This window comes from Balaenoptera borealis, assembly GCF_965194805.1.
Source record: "Balaenoptera borealis genome assembly, chromosome: 5".
Lineage (NCBI taxonomy): Eukaryota > Metazoa > Chordata > Mammalia > Artiodactyla > Balaenopteridae > Balaenoptera > Balaenoptera borealis.
Window position 1 is genome coordinate 71,577,244 of NC_138862.1, and position 21,372 is coordinate 71,598,615.

At 41.2% G+C, this 21,372-nt stretch overlaps 1 protein-coding gene across 12 annotated transcripts in view; it reads left to right on the plus strand.

Moving 5' to 3' along the window:
• RUBCN (rubicon autophagy regulator) overlaps positions 1–21,372 on the plus strand; it is a 63,900-nt gene that overhangs the window by 27,829 nt on the left and 14,699 nt on the right. For 3 of the 12 annotated variants that reach the window (XM_082392277.1, XM_082392278.1, XM_082392281.1), the window contains 11 exons: positions 5,674–5,757; positions 7,928–8,087; positions 8,727–8,833; positions 9,878–10,034; positions 10,667–11,200; positions 12,586–12,630; positions 14,692–14,787; positions 15,493–15,608; positions 16,308–16,515; positions 17,613–17,714; positions 20,261–20,335. In XM_082392277.1, the coding sequence (XP_082248403.1) occupies positions 5,674–5,757; positions 7,928–8,087; positions 8,727–8,833; positions 9,878–10,034; positions 10,667–11,200; positions 12,586–12,630; positions 14,692–14,787; positions 15,493–15,608; positions 16,308–16,515; positions 17,613–17,714; positions 20,261–20,335 (1,684 nt within the window). The remainder of the gene's footprint in view (positions 1–5,673; positions 5,758–7,927; positions 8,088–8,726; positions 8,834–9,877; positions 10,035–10,666; positions 11,201–12,585; positions 12,631–14,691; positions 14,788–15,492; positions 15,609–16,307; positions 16,516–17,612; positions 17,715–20,260; positions 20,336–21,372) is intronic. The other 9 variants (XM_082392283.1, XM_082392285.1, XM_082392282.1 and 6 more) reach the window with 5 other exon arrangements.

Here is a 21,372-nt window from a genome sequence, read left to right on the forward strand (position 1 = left end):
TGGGAAATACCAAAAAGAGTTTAGAAGAAAGTAAGTTATTACTCATAATCTCAACATCAAGTAATAACAATCACTCTTTAACATTTTGGTAGATTCTATTTTTCTATGCATGTACATGCTTTTTAAAATATTAAGATTATACTGTATCTATTACTCTGTAACTTGCTTTAAAATATTTAATTAAAATAGACAATACAGGGAATTCCCTGGCCGTCCAGTGGTTATGACTCCACGCTTTCACTGCTGAGGGACCCGGGTTCACTCCCTGGTCTGGGAACTAGGATCCCACAAGCCACACTGCGTGGCCAAAAAAAATCTTGTTTTCTTCCAATCCCATTGGTAACTACTGTATTCTAGTTTCCTTCCAGAGAATTTTTATGCTTATAAAAGCAAATATGAATAATTTTCTTTGCTACACCTTTTGATTTTTCATACAAATAAAAGCATACTATAAACACTACTCTACACCTTGCTTTTTTCACTTGATGTGATTGTGATTCATCCCAATCCATTACATAAAGAGCTTCTTCATTCTTTTTTACAGCTGTCATTTTATAATATTCCATTCTATGTATGTACCATCATTTATTTAATCAGTCTCCTGGTAATAAACATTTAGATTCCTTCCAAGAATTTGCTTTTAGTAACAATGCTACAGTGAATAACCTTGAGTATAGGTCATTTTGCCCTTTACCATAGGATACTCCTAGAAGTAGAATTCTTAGGCTAAAGGGTATATGCATTTCAGTTTTGATAGCTATGGCGAAATTGCTCTCCAGAAAGTTATGTCTGTTTACGCCCTCAGCAACATTGTATAAGAGGATCTGATTCTTCATACCCTTGACAATATAGGGTGTTATTAAACTTTAAACTGTCACCAATATAACAGGTGAAAAGTTACATTTCTTTTACTCTGAAAGATGTTTATAAGAGCCATTAAAGTATTTTTCTGGGACTTCCCTGGTGGCGCAGTGGTTAAGAATCCACCTGCCAATGCAGGGGACACGGATTCGAGCCCTGGTCCGGGAAGATCCCACATACCGCAGAGCAACTAAGCCCATGTGCCACAACTACTGAGCCTGTGCTCTAGAGTCCACGAGCCACAACTACTGAGCCCACACGCCACAACTAGTAAGTCCACACGCCACAACTACTGAAGCCCGTATGCCTAGAGCCCGTGCTCTGCAGCAAGAGAAGCCACCGCAATGAGAAGCCCGCACACTGCAACGAAGAGCGGCCCCCGCTCACTGCAACTAGAGAAAGCCCACGTGCAACAATGAAGACCCAACGCAGCCAAAAATAAATAAATTTTAAAAAAAGTATTTTTCTGTGAACTTTTCCCTGTATTACCCCCATTTTCCTTAGATTGTCAATCTTTTCCTACAGATTTGTAGACTCTCTTTATTTATTAAGGGAATTAGTTATTTGTCTGTAATGTGTATTGCAAATATTTTTTCCTAGCTTGTCTTTGACATTTCTTTTTTTTGTTGTTGTTTTCTTTGAATTTTTGAATTTTATTTTATTTGTTTTTTTATACAGCAGGTTCTTATTAGGTATCCATTTTATACATATTAGTGTATATATGTCAATCCCAATCTCCCAATTCATCCCACCAAGACCACCACCACCCCCGCCACTTTCCCCCCTTGGTGTCCATACGTTTGTTATGGTGGCTTTTACTATACAGAAATATCAGATTGTTAGTAAGTCAAATTATTCATTTCTTTTAGGGCTTCTGGGCTCTCTTTGATGCTCTGAAGGGGCTTTCCCACTATACGATTATTAAAAATGTTTCTCCATGGTTTCTTCTGTTACTTTTATGGCTTAATGTTTTACATTTAAACCATTCTATCTGTAATTTATTTTGAATATACTTAATTTCCTTGGCACATGGATCTATTTCTGGATTTCTGTTATGGTCTGTCCTCTATTTGTGTGCTATCACCACTCAGTTTTAATTATTGTAGCTTTTCATTATGGTAGGAGTAGTCCCTCACTCATATAGCATCTTTTGTTGTTGATTTTTTCCCCCAACATTCACCTATTTATCATTTTATTTTCCTGTTAACTACCGTATCATTTTTTGATAAGGACAGGAAAAGCCTTCTTACACATGACCTGGATCATTAGCTGATTGATTGAGGGAAATTAAACATTGTTAAGAGACATCACTCAAACATTTTATTTTAATTTAAAACATCCTAAATTTACATTTAATTAACAGTCTTTGGGTATAGGGTCAAACCTCTTCTGTGAGAATGAATCCACTGATGGAGTTCCATATCATCTTTCTTGTATAAATTACACCCATAATACATCATACAGGACTTCCAGCTTCCATTTCTTTATGTTGGACTAGCAATTTAAAGATCCTATAATATGAATATAAAACGTTCTACATTTTTAGGCTTTCTCCCCCCAACTTTGAAATTGTCTTGTCCCTACTTAATTTGACATCAAGTTTTTATTGAGGTTTCTGTGTGTACATAAGTAAATTGCTAGATCATATGGTAAGAGAATCTTTAGTTTGAAAGAAACTGCCAGACTATTTTCCAAAGTGGCCATACTATTTTGCATTGCCACTAGCAATGTTGCTCCACATTCTCACCAGCATTTGATATAGGCATTGTTCTGGATTTGGGCCATTCCTTTTTTTCTTCCTCCCCTTTGGGCCAATTTAATAGATGTGTATTGTGTTGTTTTAATTTGCATTTCCCTGATGACATATGATGTGGTGCATTTTTTCACATGCTTATTTGTCATCTGTATATCTTCTTTGGTGAATTGTCTGTTAAGGCCCATTTTTTAAATTGGATTGCTTGTTTTCTTATTGTTAACTTTTAAGAGTCCTTTGTATATTTTGGATAACAATCCTTTATCAGTTTTGTCTTCTGCAAATATTTTCTCCCAGTCTGTGGCTTATCTTCTCATTCTCTTGACATTGTCTGTCAGAAAGCAGAAGTTTTAAATTTTAATGAAATCCAGCTTACCAGTTCTTTCTTTGATGGATCATGCCTTTGGTCTTGTATCTAAAAAGTCACCACCATACCCAATATAGGTTTTCTCCTATGTTATCTTCTTGGAGGGTTATAGTTCTCCATTTTACATTTAGGTCTGTGATTCATTTTGAGTTAATTTTTGTGATGGGTATAAGTGTTGTCCAGTGTTTCAGCACCATTTGTTGAAAAGACTATCTTTGCTCCATTGTATTGCCTTTTGCTCCTTTGTCAAAGATCAGTTGACTATATTTACATTGGTCTGTTTTGGGGCTCTCTAGTCTGTTTCACTGATCTTTCTGTCTGCTCTTTTGCCAATACCACGCTGTCTTTATTACTGTAGCTTTATAGTAAGTCTTGAAGTCAGATAGTGTCAGTCCTTTTTGAAGAAAAACATTGTTCTTCTCCTTCAGTATTGATTGGCTATTCTGGGTCTTTTCCCTCTCCATATAAACTTTAGAATAGTTTGTGGATATCTACAAAATAACTTGCTAGGATTTTGAATCAGATTGCATCGAATCTATACATCAAGTTGGGAAGAACTGACATCTTGACAATATTGAGTCTTCATATCCATGAACATGGGTTATCTCTGAAACTTAGTTCTTTAATAGCTTTCAGCAAAGTTTTATAGTTTTCATCATAGAGATCTTGTATATATTTTGTTAGATTTATACCTAAGTATTTCAGTTTGGGCGGTACTAATGTGTATGGTATTACTGTGTTTTTAATTTCAAATTCCACTTGTTCATTGCTGGTATATAGGAAAGCAGTTGACTTTTATATATTAACCATATATCCTGTGACCTTGCTATAATAACACTTACTAGTTCCAGGAATTTTTTTGTTGTTATTCTTTCGAATTTTCTACATAGACAACCATGTCATGTGTGAACAAAGACAGTTTTATTTCTTCCTTCCCAATCTGTATTCCTTTTATTTCCCTTTTTTTTTTTTTTTTTTTTGTCTTATTGCATTACTGGCAAGGTATTTCCTGACTTCAGGGACAAAGCATTGATGGAACCAATCCAGAAAAAGGGTTCTTGTTGTCTGGGCCTTCTCGTTGTACGACCAAAAGACTGGCAGCTGGTGTTTATCTTTTCCCTTCAAGGCTTGAGGATTAGCAGCTTCATAGATAAGGGCAATTCTGATCATAAACCCGACTGCATTTGCACAAAACAGTGGAGTAAGCCTGTCCCTTCCTTCTTAAATCCTGGTGCTCGCTTCTCTTCCTTACTAGTAAATGTCCTTTGTGGCATTTTTTTCCCAGAATAGGGATTCCCTAGCTTTAGATCCTCCACCTTCTTTTTGCTTTCAGTTGTCACATAATGACTTTGCTTTTTCTTGAATCATGTTAGAGTCCATAGGTATGCCTTCCCTATAGCAATCCTGTACCCACATAAAAGCTGAATTTTTCAATATGAGATTAAAAGGTATTTCTCAAAAAGTACAAGGTTTTTGTGCCTGCTGGAGTAGCTGCAGGCACAGCTTCACGAATTTCCTTTTCTTTTTTTACCATGGTCCTTACACTGGATTCACTTATCTTGAAATGGTGGGTAACTGCAGCTGCAGGCCTCAATCTACGGTGCATATCAAGCAATTCAGCTTTTTCTTATAATGTCATGACTTCTCTCTGCCTCTTGGGAGCACTGCCACCATCACTAGTAGCACTTCGTATGGGTCCCCTGGTGTTATTCAGGGTCTTTGGTATTACACTAAACACAATGGAAAATACACAAGAGCTGGGAAAGGTCACTTTTTACTGCAGTATGTAATTTACTGGAGAGACGACCTGCTCATACAGAGATGACTAGTGTCACACGGCATTTTGAGTGGACACTCACAACACTTGAGCTCACAACAATAACAACAGGAGGTGGCTACAAAATTATTATAGTAGTATATAATTGCATAAAATTAACTACAGTTAATTTTATGCAATTATTTAATACTGCTTCTTAACGTTTGTTTATATTTCTCTTGACTGCACATGGTACCATCTGTGGTCCATAAGTGTTTGTGTGTGTAAGTTTTGATAAACTTTAACTTTTTATAATAGGTTTGTATATATTTTATGGTAGTAAATGATAAAATAGGATAACATCTACCTATATTTTATGCATTCATGAGATCTCTAACTTTCCTAATTTTTTCAATATTTCTAGGCTATGCAGTTCATCTGCAAGTTATTTTCAAATTGTTGCAAATCTCCAATAAATTTTCCAATATATTTATTTTAAAAATCCACTTATAAGAGGACCCACCATTCAAACCCGTGTTGTTCAATGGTCAACTATATAGCCTTCTATATCATATGCATGTATTACCTCCTCAAAAGAACAATTAAAATAATTTTTAACAATTATTCTTTAAAAGGGTGAACATCTATATGTATTCCTTTTATTGCTGCCAAGAACCTTTGTTGAGGAAAGGGAAGGTTAGGCTTTGCTTTTTTTTTTTTTTTTTTGGCCATGCCGCATGGCATGTGGGATCTTAGTTCCCTGACCAGGGATCGAACCCACGCCCCCTGCATTGGAAGTGTGTGAAGTCTTAACCACTGGACCGCCAGGGAAGTCCCAAGGTTAGGCTTTTCTTTTTCCTCTCTTTGAATGTCAGTACGAGAACTAGATGTGGTCCAAAATGGTAACAATGTGTTTACCTTCTGTCCCCGAAACAGGTGTATTGCCGCCAGACTGATTACTGGCAGTTTGTGAAAGACATCCGCTGGCTTAGTCCCCACTCAGCCCTTCATGTAGAGAAGGTAAGAGGTGAAGGTAACCACAAGGCTTTAACCACAAGTTTCCTATTAACTGAGGAGAGGAAATTATCCCTGTAGGACTGATTTGGAGGGGAGGATGATTTACTTTAAAAAATAAGCTTTGCACACCCATTGCTCTAGGCCACTTTCCCTCCTCTGGGGAAGACCTGAGAAAGTTTTGTTATTTTCAAAAGATTTGCAAATATGGGACCAGAGTGAAGCTTTTCAAAATCTAGGGCAAATGGCAAGAAGTTTCCTGAATGGTTGGGGGTAAGTAGGACTGATATGCTGATGACTGTTTAAGGAGAAGAGGATGCACCAAATAGAAAAAAAATGTGAGGTTTCTGGAGACCAGTGTCAAATGGAGCCTAACATGTTCCCAACAGCACTGGAGAGTAGAGTAGCACTGTACTCTTCCGTCCTCTCAGCTCAGCATAATACCCCTGATTCCCAACCAGAGACACAGCGCTCCAGGAGGTTAGGTGACTTGGCCAGAGTTACACAGCTAGTTCCACATCAATCACAGCCAAATTTTTGTATTTATTTATTTAACCCTTGCCTGTGGAAATTTTCAAATACATTCACAATTAGAGGAGTGTAATGAACCCAAAAATATCACCCATCTTCAATACTTATTGATTCATGACCAGTCTTGTTTCATGTATATCACACCCACTGCCAGATTCATTGCCAAGGTGATGTCCAGAAAAGTAACCTATTTTTAAATGATCAGGGAACCAAATCACAAGGTGTCACTCTGGCCTTTTTTGTGAAAAAAGGCCAGAGCCCAGTGATTTTCTTACATGGATTTTTTTGTCCTTATCACTTTATTTTTCCCACCAAACCCCCCTCTAACTTTTTTCTCTAAAATATATCGTGGGACTTCCCTGGTGGTGCTGTGGTTAAGAATCTGCCTGCCAATGCAGGTGACACAGTTTCGAGCCCTGGTGCAGGAAGATCCCATATGCCACGGAGCAACTAAGCCCATGTGCCACAACTGCTGAGCCCATGTGACACAACTACTGAAGCCTGCGCACCTAGAGCCTGTGCTTCTCAACAAGAGGAGCCACCGCAATGAGAAGCCCGTGCACTGCAACAAAGAGTAGTCACTGCTTGTCACAACTAGAGAAAGCCTGAGCGCAGCAACAAAGACCCAATGCAGCCATAAATAAATAAATAATTTTAAAAAATAAAATAAAATATATTGTTGTAGTCATTTCCTCTTAGAAGCTGCCTGAAATAGCCATCCATACATTTTTTTGCAGTGATCCCGAACTATGAGACTTGGCTTTTAGAAACAGCCAATAGAAGGAAGTTCCAAATAGAGAAATGCTGTGGCGAGAGCCAACAAGACGTGCTCAGCTGATTTCTCTTTGGTGAAGAATGTTTGGGGGCATTTTTCCAAATTTTTTTACCCCAGGTTTTTCTTGCATTCTTTTCTGGAGGCTACCTGAAATAGAGGACTCTGTGAGAGAAGCCGAGATGTCAAGTTCATTCTTCCTCTGAATACCCCGAGAATAGATGCCTCTTTGGAGTTACAACATAAAGAGACAGACGCAGCAGCTTTGTCCTCTCCAGGAGCTGCATATCACGTTTTAACTGCTTAGTCCCTTTCTAGTGGCCCAAACCAGCAACGGAGCCATTAATCCTTTCCTTCCCTCTCCTCCCTCTATAACCTGTAGATGTTAGCTGGAGGGCAAATATCTCTGATTACCTCCTCTTACCTGTCTCAATTTAGTTCTCAGATCATTAGGCCTCAATCTTGCTGGATTTACCAGGAAGTATATATTTTTAAAATTAATTTATTTATTTTTGGCTGCATTGGATCTTCGTTGCTGTGCGTGGGCTTTCTCTAGTTGCAGCAAGCGGGGGCTATTCTTTGCTGTGGTGCACGGGCTTCTCATTGTGGTGGCTTCTCTTGTTGCGGAGCACAGGCTCTAGGTGTGCGGGCTTCAGTAGTTGTAGCACATGGGCTCAGTAGTTGTGGTTCGCGGGCTCTAGAGCACAGGCTCGGTAGTTGTGGCACACGGGCTTAGTTGCTCCACGGCATGTGGGATCTTCCCGGACCAGGGCTTGAACCCATGTCCCCTGCATTGGCAGGCGGATTCTTAACCACTGCGCCACCAGGGAAGCCCTGGATGTATATTTTGACTCATGCTTCTTTGCCTCCTAGTTCATCAACTTGCAGGAGAATGGCCAGAGCAGCACTGATGGCATGAGTGAGCGTGCCGTTGCGGAGCTGTGGCTGCAGCATAGCTTGCAGTGCCACTGTCTCTCAGCCCAGCTCCGACCTCTGCTGGGGGATAGACAGTATATCAGAAAATTCTACACAGGTGGGTAGAGGTCACATAGCCAGTACTGGTCATGTACTTCCTCATTCTCTTCTACTTTACTCTTCCTTTATAGACCCACTGTTACCCCAGGATCTCATACTTTTACTTGATGCCATAGAGATTCTAATCAGAAACACGTATCTAGTCTTCTCTCTAACCTGCTATGTAAAATGCAGTCAAGCTTTATGCTAAGGTATTTCCCTACTCCCATATACGCAAATCAGTAAGAGTAACTACTATTTACTGAGAGTTTCCTATGTTCAAATCACTGTTATATATTTTTTATACATATATACCTAACAGCAGCCCTGAGAGTTGGGTATTGATATCCCTGTTTTCCAATCAGGGAAGAGCTCAAGGAGGTTAGGTGACTTGGCCAAAGTCACCCAGAGCCAGAGTTCAAATCTGGGTCTTTCTGATTTTGAAGCCTCTTGTCATGGCCTCTGCTATACTGCACATGATTTAGCCTCTTCTGTACTTTATTTGTCCCTAGTTCCCCTCTGTCCACAGTGGTATGATTCTCCTCAAGTCATCTTTGCCTTTTCCCTCTTCCCTTCCCTGAGCTTCTCCCAGGGCCATACAGGGAGGCTGAAGTTCTCCCTAATGGGCTCCATCATTGCGGCAGTTTTCTCTCCCCAGATACTGCTTTCCTGCTAAGCGACTCCCATGTCACGGCCATGCTCCAATGCCTAGAAGCAGTGGAACAGAACAACCCTCGTCTCCTGGCTCAGATTGATGCATCTATGGTAAAGTGGCCAAAGAATTATCTGTGTCTATGTTCTGACCTCCTAGACCTCACCATGATGTAACCGTATGTAGCAAACTACTTCACTTAGGCAATTGTGAACTGAAAGGCTTTTCATTAAAAACAAAAACAAAAACAAAAAATCTTAGAAGAGGAGGTACCATTAAGTACCTATTGAAGTAAAATGTCTATTTGTAAGTAAGCTTAAGTCTATTTGAGGAGGGAGGTGTCTATTTTTTTAAATCCTTAAAAAAATCTGTAGTCTGAGTAAGCACCTCCTTAAGGGCAGGCTTGATAAAATGCTAGGGAGAGGAGGGATGATTTTGAGTCAGGCTGACTATAGATAGGGTGTCAGACGTAGTGTGGCCTGATGTTACACAGGATCATTTTTGTCCAAGAAAATTTTGTTGTTTTATGTTGCTTATTATTAACTCTCTAATTCACTCATCCCGTCACTAATATCAGTGCCTCCGCTAGAAAGGAATCACAATCCCTATTTCTTTTGTGAGGGATCCCCTATGTCTCCTGGTTTTTCAGTTTCAATTCTTGCTTACCATCAATTGAATACTTTCTACGTGCCAATCATGGTGCTATGCTCAGTACATGCATCATCTCATTTAATCCTCAGAACTCTATAAAGTACGCATTAATCTCATTTTATAAAGGTGGCCACTGAGGGACAGAGTAGATAAGTCACTTGCCCAAAGTTTGGACCAAATAACTTGTAAGTGATAGGGCCTGGATTTGAGCCCCAGCGTATCTGACTTCTGAGTGCATAGTCTTAAGCACTTTGCTGTACTGCCTCCATGATAAGCATTCCTGGTCTGACCACCTAGGATTCCAGTGCAGAAGGCGTGGTGTATGGCAGGACTTTGAAGTTTCAAAGCTGTGTGCTCTAATAGAAGATACCTATGCTGTATCTACTGGCCCTGGCTGCAGTTCACGCCTGCTGCCAAAGGCCAGTTCCTACCAGCGTTTCTGTAGTGCTAAGTGCTCCTCTTCTGAGGGCCTCTATCCTTGACTCTGATATGTGTTTTTTTTGTAGTTTGCCAGAAAGCATGAGAGCCCGCTGCTGGTGACAAAGAGCCAGAGCCTGACAGCTCTGCCCGGTTCCGCATACACCCCTTCAACCAGTTATGCTCAGCATTCCTACTTTGGGTCCTTCTCTAGCCTCCACCAATCCACACCCCACCATGGCTCAGGTATGGGGGCAGCAAGGGGTAGTCAAGACATGTATCCCCAGGCCTGGAAAGCAGAGGACTTAGTGGGTGCTCACAGGCTGGCTATAGATGGAGCCTTGGGTTGATGCAATTTGCCAAACTTCATGTCTTAATATGGAAATCTTAAAGAGGTATATAGCAACTAGCCTAAGATAATTCAGTAGAATCATTAAAGTAACAGAGGCAAGAGATGTGTTTAGTTTCCCCTGGGTTTCTAACCCACATTGCCAGAAGGCATTTCAATAATAATAGCTAACATTTATTCAGTGCCTGCCATGTGCCAGGCTCTGTTGTAATCAATTTGTATATATTATCTTGTTTGATCCTCAAAACAGTCCTACGAGGTAGGTGTTATTATTATTACTCATGTTACAGATGGGGAATGCATACTAATAAGCAATGAAGCCACTGTCCCAAGAGCTTATGCTTTTGGCTTAGCTGCTTCTAAGTAATTTTTTACTTACCTTGAATGATTTAGCCTTTTCTGACGTGACACTGTGTGTCCTGGGCACCAAGTAACAATAGGGAGTTTGGTTCTTAGTTGTGGAGAAGCCCTTCACAGGTACCAAAGGCTTCCAGCTCACCTTTCCTTTCCCTTTCTTTTTATATCCTAGAAAGAAGATCTACTTCCTTTTCACTCTGTGGCCCATGCCAGAAACCTCAAGAAAGCAGAGGACATGTCTCGCCAGCAGAGGATCAAACCGTCCAAGCCCCTCTGCTTCCAATCTCTGCATTAGCCGGGGACTCCCCCTCGACCCCAAATGAGATGAGCTCCAGCACTCTGACCAGCCCCTTAGAAGCACCCTGGGTTAGCAGCCAGAATGATTCCCCAAGTGATGCCAGTGAGGGGCCTGAGTACTTGGCCATTGGCAACCAGGACCCCCGAGGCCGGACCGCCAGCTGTCAGAGTCGCAGCAGCAATGCTGAGAGCAACAGCTCCAATTTGTTCTCCTCCAGCAGCTCCCAGAAGCCAGATTCTGCTGCTTCCTCTCTAGGGGACCAAGAGGGAGGTGGGAAGAGCCAGTTGTCCAATGTCCTTCGCAGGTCTAGCTTCTCAGAGGGGCAAACACTCACTGTCACCGGTGGAACAAAGAAGAGCCATACTCGCTCCCATTCGGATACCAACATTTCCTCCAGAGGAGCCCCAGGTAATGATAACCACCAGCCTGTAGTCAGTAAGGCGGCCTCCTGAATTTCAGGTGGAAGGGAGAGTTTGTTCTTAAGGGTCTTCAGATGGCAGAAAGAGAAGTTATGTTTCTGATGATATGAAGAGTATATTGCTTATAATGAAAAAGAGAAGTTTGTAATATAATGTGGATACCTAAGAAATCTCTCTGAGAATATTTATGTTTGTTCCTTTATACATTGCTAAATAGTAAATGCTTTCCTGGATTCTTTCACTAGTTCTTTAGCACCAGAGGATAGTGTGACTAATCACAGTCCGAGTTTTAAATGCATCTCTCAGACAGAGGGAAAGTACTAATGAGCTTTAAAAATAATCCCGTTAAATTCCTTCCCTTCCTGTGATTCTGGAGAAGTTTGGTCAGTATATAATAACAATAAGAGAGAGGCAAACTGATGTTAGGGTTTCCTTATTAACACTAGAGATGTAGTGAGTATGGAGTGATGGGACCTAGTAAACAAATAAGTGGGGTTGACTGCTCCATCACTAATTCAGGTTGAAAGGCAGTCGGGTAAGGAGGACTTGGCTACTAGGACCTCCTTCACACAGACACCAGCTGCTAGCAGAGAGCACCTTAGGCATGGCCAAGGTGGTGTCATTGCTTTTGCCATTTCCCCACTATCATCTTTCTTAGGTTGTTGGTGTCTGGCAGGCTTTGGTTGGGTTTCATTCGTAAGAGCATCTCCATAAAAGCAAGTGGAAGGCCAGTTTGTGCTCAAGGCCAGTTCTGGGTGGAAAAGCCTCAGAAATAAAGTATAAAAGTAAAGTATAAAAAATTAAGAGCAAAAAAGGAAGATTTCCTTTTACAACTAGAGCTGCTATTGATTTCTCTTTGTAATTTCTAAAAGGTGAGAGCTAAGGCCTTCATCTGAAACTTCTGAATTGCAAACTTTTGTCTCTGTTTTCCCCTCAAGAATGTGGTTTGGCTCATTGGAACTCGTTAGAAAAAAAATCGCCAATCAAAGCCTGTCTTCCCATGAGCCTTCGTAGATGTGAAGAGTGCTTGGGTTAGACCCTTACTTCACATCTGGAGCAGACCTGGTGTCTGTTGTACTCCAGGCTACTGGTGTTTGAGCATGTAAAACTTCCCTGCCCCCATTCTTGCATCCATGCGGATTCCAGAAACTGCGGTAACCTGCATTGGAAAAGGGAGCCAGAGAAAACCTAAGCAGAAGGATCTGAGGGAGTGTGGGTCATGTGCAGCTTCTCGTACGAGTCATCTTTCCCTCTGCGCTAGGGTTCCCTCTCAGGAGTTAAGCCCCAACCTTTGCTAGTTAAGAAGACGCTCTTTTTCTCACTGTCTATTCTCGTGTTCTGGACTTTCCTCTGCACCTGTCTGTCTACATACAGGAGGCCCCAGGAGTATCACCATTATAGTTGAAGATCCCATTGCAGGTTTGGGAGCCAGTCCTCCTCCTCTCTGTCCAGCCCCCGCCCCCACCTCCTTGTGTTCCTCTGTGACCATCTTGCTTAGTTTCGAACTTCCTTTTCCATTCTGGTGTCAAATCAAGTCTGGCTGGCCTGGTCCTGTAGTTATGCTTAGACCTGTTGGTAAAATAATACCATTGTTTTGCATGATACATTTTTTGCCCACGACTTCCAAATGCCTCATTCAGTCTCTCAACAGCATCCAGGAGATAGAATCAAGACTTGTCAAGCCTGTATTGCCCAAAGATGAACCTGAGGTCTGCTGTTTGTCTAAGACATCATGATGAATCAGGGGCAGAATTTTTCGTATAACTGAGTACTTACTACAAATTACTTTATTTTCCATGATTTAACACCAGAATGTGTTTTCTCCTCTTTCTGTGGTCTTGGATGTGAGTGCATGTTTTTGCCTCTCCTGGAGTCCCCTGTTTCCTTTTTCTTACACCTGTCTTCCTTCCCCTGTAAATTTCTCCCCCACCCCCTCATTCCAGCCATTGCACAAGGTTTTTCTATTGACTTAAGTCTGTTTCTTTGGGTTTCACAGTGGTGTTCAAACTGCATATTGTGTTACATTCTGGGTACATCATGCATGGAGATATTGATGCTAGAACGTGTCTGCAAGATGGAGTGGTAAGGGAGAACTGAAAACTATGGCCTCCTGGTAATGGGTGAAGCCACTGGGTATGTTAGCTTGGCAAAGAGGTTGAAGTCTGCGAGACCTTCGTTTAGAAGAGTGTTGTTGTTCTTAAGGAGATAAGAAATTGTAAGACAACAGATTTCAAGTCAATATGAGGAAATTCTAAGAATTAGAGCTGATCAGTTGAATGGGCAGCATCAGGAGGTAGTGAGCTCAGTGAGCAAAGGCTGGATGGCCTTTTCGTGCTGTAAAAGAATAAGGTTCTGGTGTTGGAGTTTGTGTTGTGCACTGAGTTTGACTGGGGACCTCAAAGGTTGCCTCCAAACCATGGTTTCTTACCAAGGCGTCATGGTGACGGCTGGTTTGTAGTGAGGAGCAGAGCCCACTGCCAGGACCACCAAGGGAACACAGAGTTATCACTTACCACGTAGTAGCATTTTTTGTGAGAGGAGCAGCTGACAAATTGGCACCATCTGTCAAGGAAATGGGTTGGATGCTGCTCAATCATTAGTTCTCCCGGCGCATCCTGTTCATTTCTCAGGCACCCACCTGCTTTGCTGCCTGCTCTTCCTTCTGTGGCACTGGGAATTTCGTGTTTCCCTTTGGAGAATATCAGTTTCCATTTCCTGTGAACCATGCCTGCTGCTATTCCTCCACTCTCAATGTTCCTTGAAAACTGCTACCCAGACACTTCCTACTTGGCCAGGCTTCTCATGAAACCTCTCCCTTCCTTCCCCAGGAAGGCTGAGTCTACAGCCCTGTGGCTGAGCCCTTTGGTTACAAGGCCATCATCCTTGGCTTCTCTAACACTGTCTTGATGCTTCTTTTAAGGACATTGCTGGGTGTTATTTTGTTCTGCTAGTTCAGAAGTGGGTTAAATTTGTAGGTATGACAAATTTACATTTCAGGTTCAAGAGAGGCCATATCCTAGTGTTTCTTTAGTGAGTTTAACCCTTCTGATATTGTTTTAAAGTCTAGTGTCAAGGTATCAGAAAAGTTTCAGTGTGCTTGTCTCCATGTGAGGACTGTTTTCTAAACTGGTTTGTCAAGAGGGTAGAAATTGGCTGATATTCCTGGAACATTTGGTAAGAAGATGGAAGAAGGGAGAACTAAATTCATGAATCCACTTTGATTTGATTCTTTTTCACCTCTGTGTTGCCGCATTCCAGGTCATGTTTTCCCTTTTCCCCTTAGAATATACCGACTTCCCACCTCCCTTCCTCCATGTGTTCCTGCATTCTTGGACTGTTCCCTGTTGGTGTGCCACCTCTCTCCTGTTCGGGAGGGCATTGGGAATGGGAGCAGTTAAATACTGAAACTCCAAAGTTGGGAATGTATGTGTCGCTCACCTCGTATGTGTGTTTTTGCTCCCTGGTGGCCACTGACACTAGAATCCTGCAGTGATAAGTCGAAGTTGAGAGGCCCCTTGTCCTACTCTGGTCAAAGCAGTGAAGTCAGCACACCCAGCTCTCTGTACATGGAGTATGGTAAGTGAGTACTAGGAAGGCCAGTGCTGCAATCGTGTCTTTGCTCTGCTCCCCCCATGCCTGCCACACTCTGAGCTGTGTAGCTCATCTTAGCTCTGTGGAGGGTACACACCATACAGTCTCACCCTCCCTTTCATTATTTTCAACCCCTGTGCCAGAAATCACACTACCCCGCCATTTCTCTTGCTCCTCTCTGCCTTAGCGGTCCCACTGTCTCGTGCTGTGGGTGTTATCACCGTGAATGTCTGGTGAGCCAGCTGGAATGGCTCTCTGAGTGGGTGAGAGAGACCTTGAAAAGAGGCCTTTGAGTGTCTAGGCTTAATTACCGAAGATAGGCTCCACATGGAAATCATCCACAGGGAGAGCCATTTCTTTCCTTGTCTGACTCACGGCACAGGTTTTTTGGTTTCTTTGCTTATGGGTAGGAGGATGAGTATGTCATCTTTAAACTTAGGTGGTCAAAGGGTTGTCTCCTGGCTCTCTCCATTTATTCCACCATTCTCTGACCCAGGGGCTTAGTGCTCTGGGATTCCGAGATTCAGAGAAATTCCTGTAGAAGGTAGACATCTTTCCAACCTGTTATCCGGGAAGACTTGGGAGCATCTTTAGTGTTAAAATCATCAGGCTTCTTAAAGAAGCTTGTCTGTAAAGAAGATTTGCTTTTCAAAGCAGGGCTTTTCACTTCCACATTCCATTTTCCCACAGAGGGCAGTCAGTACCTGTGCTCAGGAGAAGGCATGTTCCGAAGACCATCAGAGGGACAGTCCCTCATCAGCTACCTGTCTGAGCAAGACTTTGGCAGCTGTGCAGACCTGGAAAAGGTGAGGACTCTAAGGAGCCACTGAAACGCCCATGAGTTGGGAGATCTGGTCTGAGGGCTACGGTGCCATTTGTCCTAAAGAGGTTTTGGGTACACAGCAATAACATGGGTGTAGACTACAATACAGGTAAGTCACAGTAAAGATAAGCTCAACAAGTTCTATCTCTGGAAAACTCTTCTGGGAGCCTGTGCGCCTCACTGAGTTCAAAGATATTACAGATTTTGTCTTAGAAGCTACCCTGGACAGAGAAACATTGAATTTTAGTCACATGATTACTGTTTCCTTGACCCTGGAACCTTAGGTAAAGACTGTCTCCAGAATCAACTTCTATATTTTGTTCTAAGGCTCAGATATGTGATAAATAATGTCCCTGTAGCATTTTATAGCTTACAAAGCACTTTATCTTGAGACATCACATTTACCTTAATATTTTGTATATAAGTGTATGGTTTTAGGAAAGACCTGACCTCTTCTCTGTCATATTTTTATGTGGAAAGTGGGACAGGAAGGCCAGGCATGGCCAGATATGGGAGCAAAGAGAATGTACAACAGGTTTTCTGGCCATCAGCTTTCATTATAGGAGCAGTGTGCATTTCCCCTGGGTCATTTCATTTTGAATGAAAGCAGTGCACGTTCTGGAAGCTACTTTCCAAGAGTAAATCAGTGAGGTGTCCCCTTTTTGGCGCTCTTCTTCCCCAGGAAAATGCCCACTTCAGCATCTCAGAATCCTTGATTGCTGCCATTGAGCTGATGAAGTGCAACATGATGAGCCAGTGCCTGGAAGAGGAGGAAGGGGAGGAGGACAGTGACAGGGAGATCCAGGAACTGAAGCAGAAGATCCGCCTTCGTCGCCAGCAGATCCGCACCAAGAACCTGCTCCCTGTGTACCAGGAGACTGAGTATGGAAGTGAGTGAGGCTGTGAATGCCTGTTCTTGCTTCTTCAGGCTTCGGGATAAGACTTAGTACCTCGTGGGCTTTCTTTCTTGTCTTCGTATGTTCATGTGAGATGTTATACCCAAGCCAAGGGTTCCTCTGCTGTCAGAAAGATTTTCTATGTTGTTCTAATTTTTTTTTTTTTCTACCAGACCAGAATCCTAGAGCTCATCCATTTCCTACCTCTACATGAATATTATAAATTATCTTATTTGTGTTATACTCTTACATGTTATTATCTTTTCTAAGAAAACAAAGTCCCTATTATTCCTATTGCAAAGCACACAGGAACTAAGAAAGTACAGTAATTTTTAAAAAGAAAAATCTGGTAAGTGTAGTATTCTTAACTTGTTCTATATTACTTATACCTATTGTCTATATAGGTTTAATTTATAGCTGTCATTTTAACATTGGCATGTCTGGCAAAGAAAATTAAACTTTAAGAGTTTTATAAACTGTTTCTAGGTTGCTAAAGAATTTGTTTTTCTACTATATATGGTATAGACAAAGCTCAAAACTATGTACAGGAAAAAAGCCTGACTATTTCTTTTGGAAGTAGGCCGAAAAGAGAATTTTCAGAACTGTTCATGTCTTCAGTTCATTTGGTCTTAACTTTGCTATTGTAATATGTGAATCCCAGTTTATTTAAGCTGTTCTCTTTTATACTGTGTTAATTTAACTTTCATGTACATTTAGTACAACTTTTGTTATTAAAATTAGCATTTACCATTTTCAAAAAAAAAAAATATATATATATATATATATATATATATCAGAAATATCTTCCAAAAAATAGGTTTCTGAGATGAGGAGAACTAAGGCCACTGGTTCCAGATTCACTTTCCAGAGAGTGGTACTTTCTGCTCACATGAAACTTTTTAGGGGATCAATCAAGAAGGGGAAACTAGCAAGAAGAGCTAGTTTCCATTTCCCCAGCATAACTCCCAGCCAAGGTTCTCTTTACTTCTGTGTTCAAGTCATACCAGGTCCCTTTTGTTGTGACCCTAGAAAGAGTAGGAGACCTCTTCTGTCCTATTTATTACTTTTTTTTTTTTTTTTTAATGTAACAGGCTTTCGGGTCACTTCCAGCAGCTCCCAGTTCAGTTCACGTGATTCAGCACAGTTCTCTGACTCTGGCTCTGCTGATGAGGTTGATGAATTTGAAATCCAAGGTATGAATTAACACTTTTCAAGGGAACTTTCATTAACTGTTTCTTTTAATTTGGAATCATAGGCTGAGAAGCTTTCCCTAAGCAGGGGGTCTTTATTATGGTTCATTATGGTATGTTGTCGGCTGTTGTAAGGGATAACTTCTCTTGTTAAAAACAAAACCTATTTAAAATTTAAGCAGAAAAGAACACTAAAAGGAAGTATTCCATTGGAGTGGGCTGGCTATTGATGTCACCATGATGCTTCTTCCTCAGTTGCACCTTTCTCTCAGATTCTCACTCTAATTCCTCCTACTAGCAGTCCAGAGTTAGCCCACATCTACATGAAATTAGAATCCTATTCTCTTGTGTCCTATAACACAACTGAAATTGTTTCAAAGTGTTTAAAAGGAGCTTTATTATAATCCTAAGAGAAAACGACAGAAAGAGTCACTGGGAGGGAAAAAGCAAAAAGGGGGAAAAAAAAATCAAGTTTACAAAGTGGAGCTTTATTTTCTGTCCTACCAGCGCTAATTTGCATAACAGAATCACAGACTCTTGTTGTGAGCTTCTGCCTAGAGAAGGGGAGGGGCTCTTATCTGGAAAGGCAGTTGTGTTAAATCAGGTTAACCCATGATTAATGGGTTAATCCATTCCTGAAAATCATAAATTTCTTCAACTTCCTATCAGTGCAGTCAACAAATGAACAGATGGAAAACCAAACAGTTCAGGGACTTAAGTTCTTCCCCCATGGCTGGAACCAAGACTATAGAGATGAATTGTGTCTAGTTCTCCATTGTAACATGATGATGAATAGATCTTTTACTGCATGAGGCTCTGATTTCCTGTTTACACCAATCTCGAGAACCCATTCAGCTCCAGGTATGGTAGCTGAGTTTCTTCCCCATTCAGAAATACAATTTTTACACATATTTTTCCAGGTCTCCAGGAAGTCTTCCTTCTGTGTTCTCCTTAATGCATCTGATTTCTATTTATAACAATGATGGTCACTTAAAACTCCATTTTTTCCTTTGTATGTGGTTTTCCAACAGTTCTCCAGTTCTCTGACACCAACTGAGTGTCCTACATTTCAATTCTGACACTAATTCCTGGAGTTAGCACAGACCCTACAGATTTAGGATTCAGTCCCACGAGATGGCTTCCTCTTCAGATGCCAGCTGCCAATGGGGTTCCCAGGATGCCTGTACTTCTCCCTGGCCAACTACCAACCCAGGGGTTCCCACAACTCCCTCCTCACGTTTGATAATTCACTAGAATGACTCACAGAACTCAGGGAAGCGCTATACTTATGATTACAGTTTATTATAAAGGATACAAATGAGTAGTCACGTGAAGAGGAGGTACAAGGTCCCAAAGTATCCTGAGCACAGGAACCTCCGGCTCCATGGAGTCAGGGTGTGCCACTCTCCCAGTATATCGATATGTTCACCAACCAGGAAGCCCTTCCAAACCTCATCTTTATCAAGGTTCATTCAGTAAGCATGAGTGATTACATCATTGGCCAGTGGCAACTGAGTTCCTGAGGTGGGGCTAAAAGTTCTGATCTTCTAAGTAGCTTTTTCTTCTGGCAGCCAACCCCATCCTGAAGCTACCTGGGTGCCCCCACGAGTCATTTCATTAATGTAAACTCGGATATAATGGAAAGGGGCTCATTATGAATAACAGACATTCCTATCACTCAGGAAATTCCAAAGGTTATAGGAGCTCTGTGCCAGAAACTGGACAGAGATCAAATATATATATATTTTTATTACACCACAGTCTGTGATTGACTTGATCTCCAAATTAGAAGAAAATAGGAGGGCTCTGCCCTCTCAGGATCAGCAGTTGGAATTTCATGTGGGTAATATTAAGGTAAATCCAAAACATGCTACTTCACTGAGTGTAGAACAGTCCACTTGACTATAAAGTCTGTTCCTTGCAGCAAAGCAAGGAGCCAGGGGGAGTTGTTCAGACTGGAAGGAGCCAAATATGAAATAGCCTGCCTGGGGGTGGCATGAGGTGCACTCCTGTTGGAAACTGTTGCTGCATTTGTGGCCCCAGAGGAGGTGTTTAATCAACTAACTCTCTAGTCAGTTCAGACAGAAATCCTTAAAGGAAAAGACCTTAGGGCAGGGCTTCTCAACCTCTAGGCCAGATATTTCTTTGCTGTGATAGACTGTCTTGTGTATTGTACAGTGTTAAGCATCATTCCTGGCTTCTCTACCCACTAGATGCCAGTAGCATACCGCCCTTCTCCCCAGTTGTGACAACCAAAAATGTCTTCAGACATTGCCAAATATCTGCAGGGGGTACAAAATCCTCCCTGGTTGATAACCACTGCCTTAGGAGGTCTTTAAGGCTAGGCTGGTTTGGGGAGGCAGCAGTAACTGTCTCCCAAGCCAAAGTGAGAACCTAACTATGGATGTAGGTTTCTAAAAGCAGTGCCATCTTTTGGAGCAAAAGTCAAGTCCTGATTCCAGGAACATGTGGTATAGAACTGTCATTCTCATCAGTTTACTTCCTGTCTGAATACTAAAGGGCACCCTTTTATAATCATTATTACACAGATGGTAGTGAAGGATCTAACCTGACTCACATGTCAAAGAATGGACTCTCAGTGTCAGTGGCCTCGCTGTTTTCAGGTAGCCTGTGTTGGAAGCGTGGGTGTGCTCATACATGCATGTGTGTGAATGTTTGCACCAGCTTTTGTACATACCTGTGATACCTGTCAGGGTTATGAGGACTATAGGGTCTGGAGAACTATCTGGGGAAAACTGGACTTAAGCTAACTGGGAACAGATTAGATACTCATTTTCTTTCTTTCTTTCTTTTTTTTATTATTTTTTAATTAAAAAAAAATTTTTTTGGAGTATAGTTGATTTAAAGTGTTAGGTTCCGCTGTACAGCAAAGTGAATCAGCTATACATATACATATATCCACTCTTTTCTAGATTCTTTTCCCATACAGGTCATTACAGAGTATTGAGTAGAGTTCCCTGTGCTATATAGTAGGTCCTTATTAGTTATCTATTTTATATATAGTACTGTGTATATGTCAATCCCAATCTCCCAATTTATCCCTCCCCCCTTTTCCCCCCGGTAACTGTAAGTTTGTTTTCTAGATCTGTGGCTCTATTTTTTTTTTTTTAAGTAAGTTCATTTGTACCATTTTTTCAGATACTCATTTTCTTCTTCCTCATATGACCCCAGCAATCCTCCTCACTGAGATTATCCTTGTTAATCCTTCTCTACAGTGATACTTTTAGGTTAAGTGGTCATTGTGGCTGATGGAGATAGTGGACAGTTTAGAAAGGAGTGGTCAGGTGAAGAAATTACAGTTCAAACCTATAGCTAAATACTGCCACACATTCAGACAGCAAAAGTCCGATAGAATGGTATGAAGCTTAGAGTCTCTTTAGAGTTTTGAATTTGAGAGCCAACTTTCAGAAAGCTATCTCTTCTAGGTAGTTTGTATACAATTAGGATTTATTGTTGCAAATGTTTGGCCTTAGTAACTGCTTTGTGATCCAAACAAGTAGACTTTCTGTAGGTGGAGTTGACTAAAAGTAGTAGTTTTCTGTTCACAGTGGCTTTAAAACACACAAACAACAAAATTCAGGGCATTTATTAATTTGATTAATAGTTAATTATTTTATTAATTTAAAATTTTAATTAACAG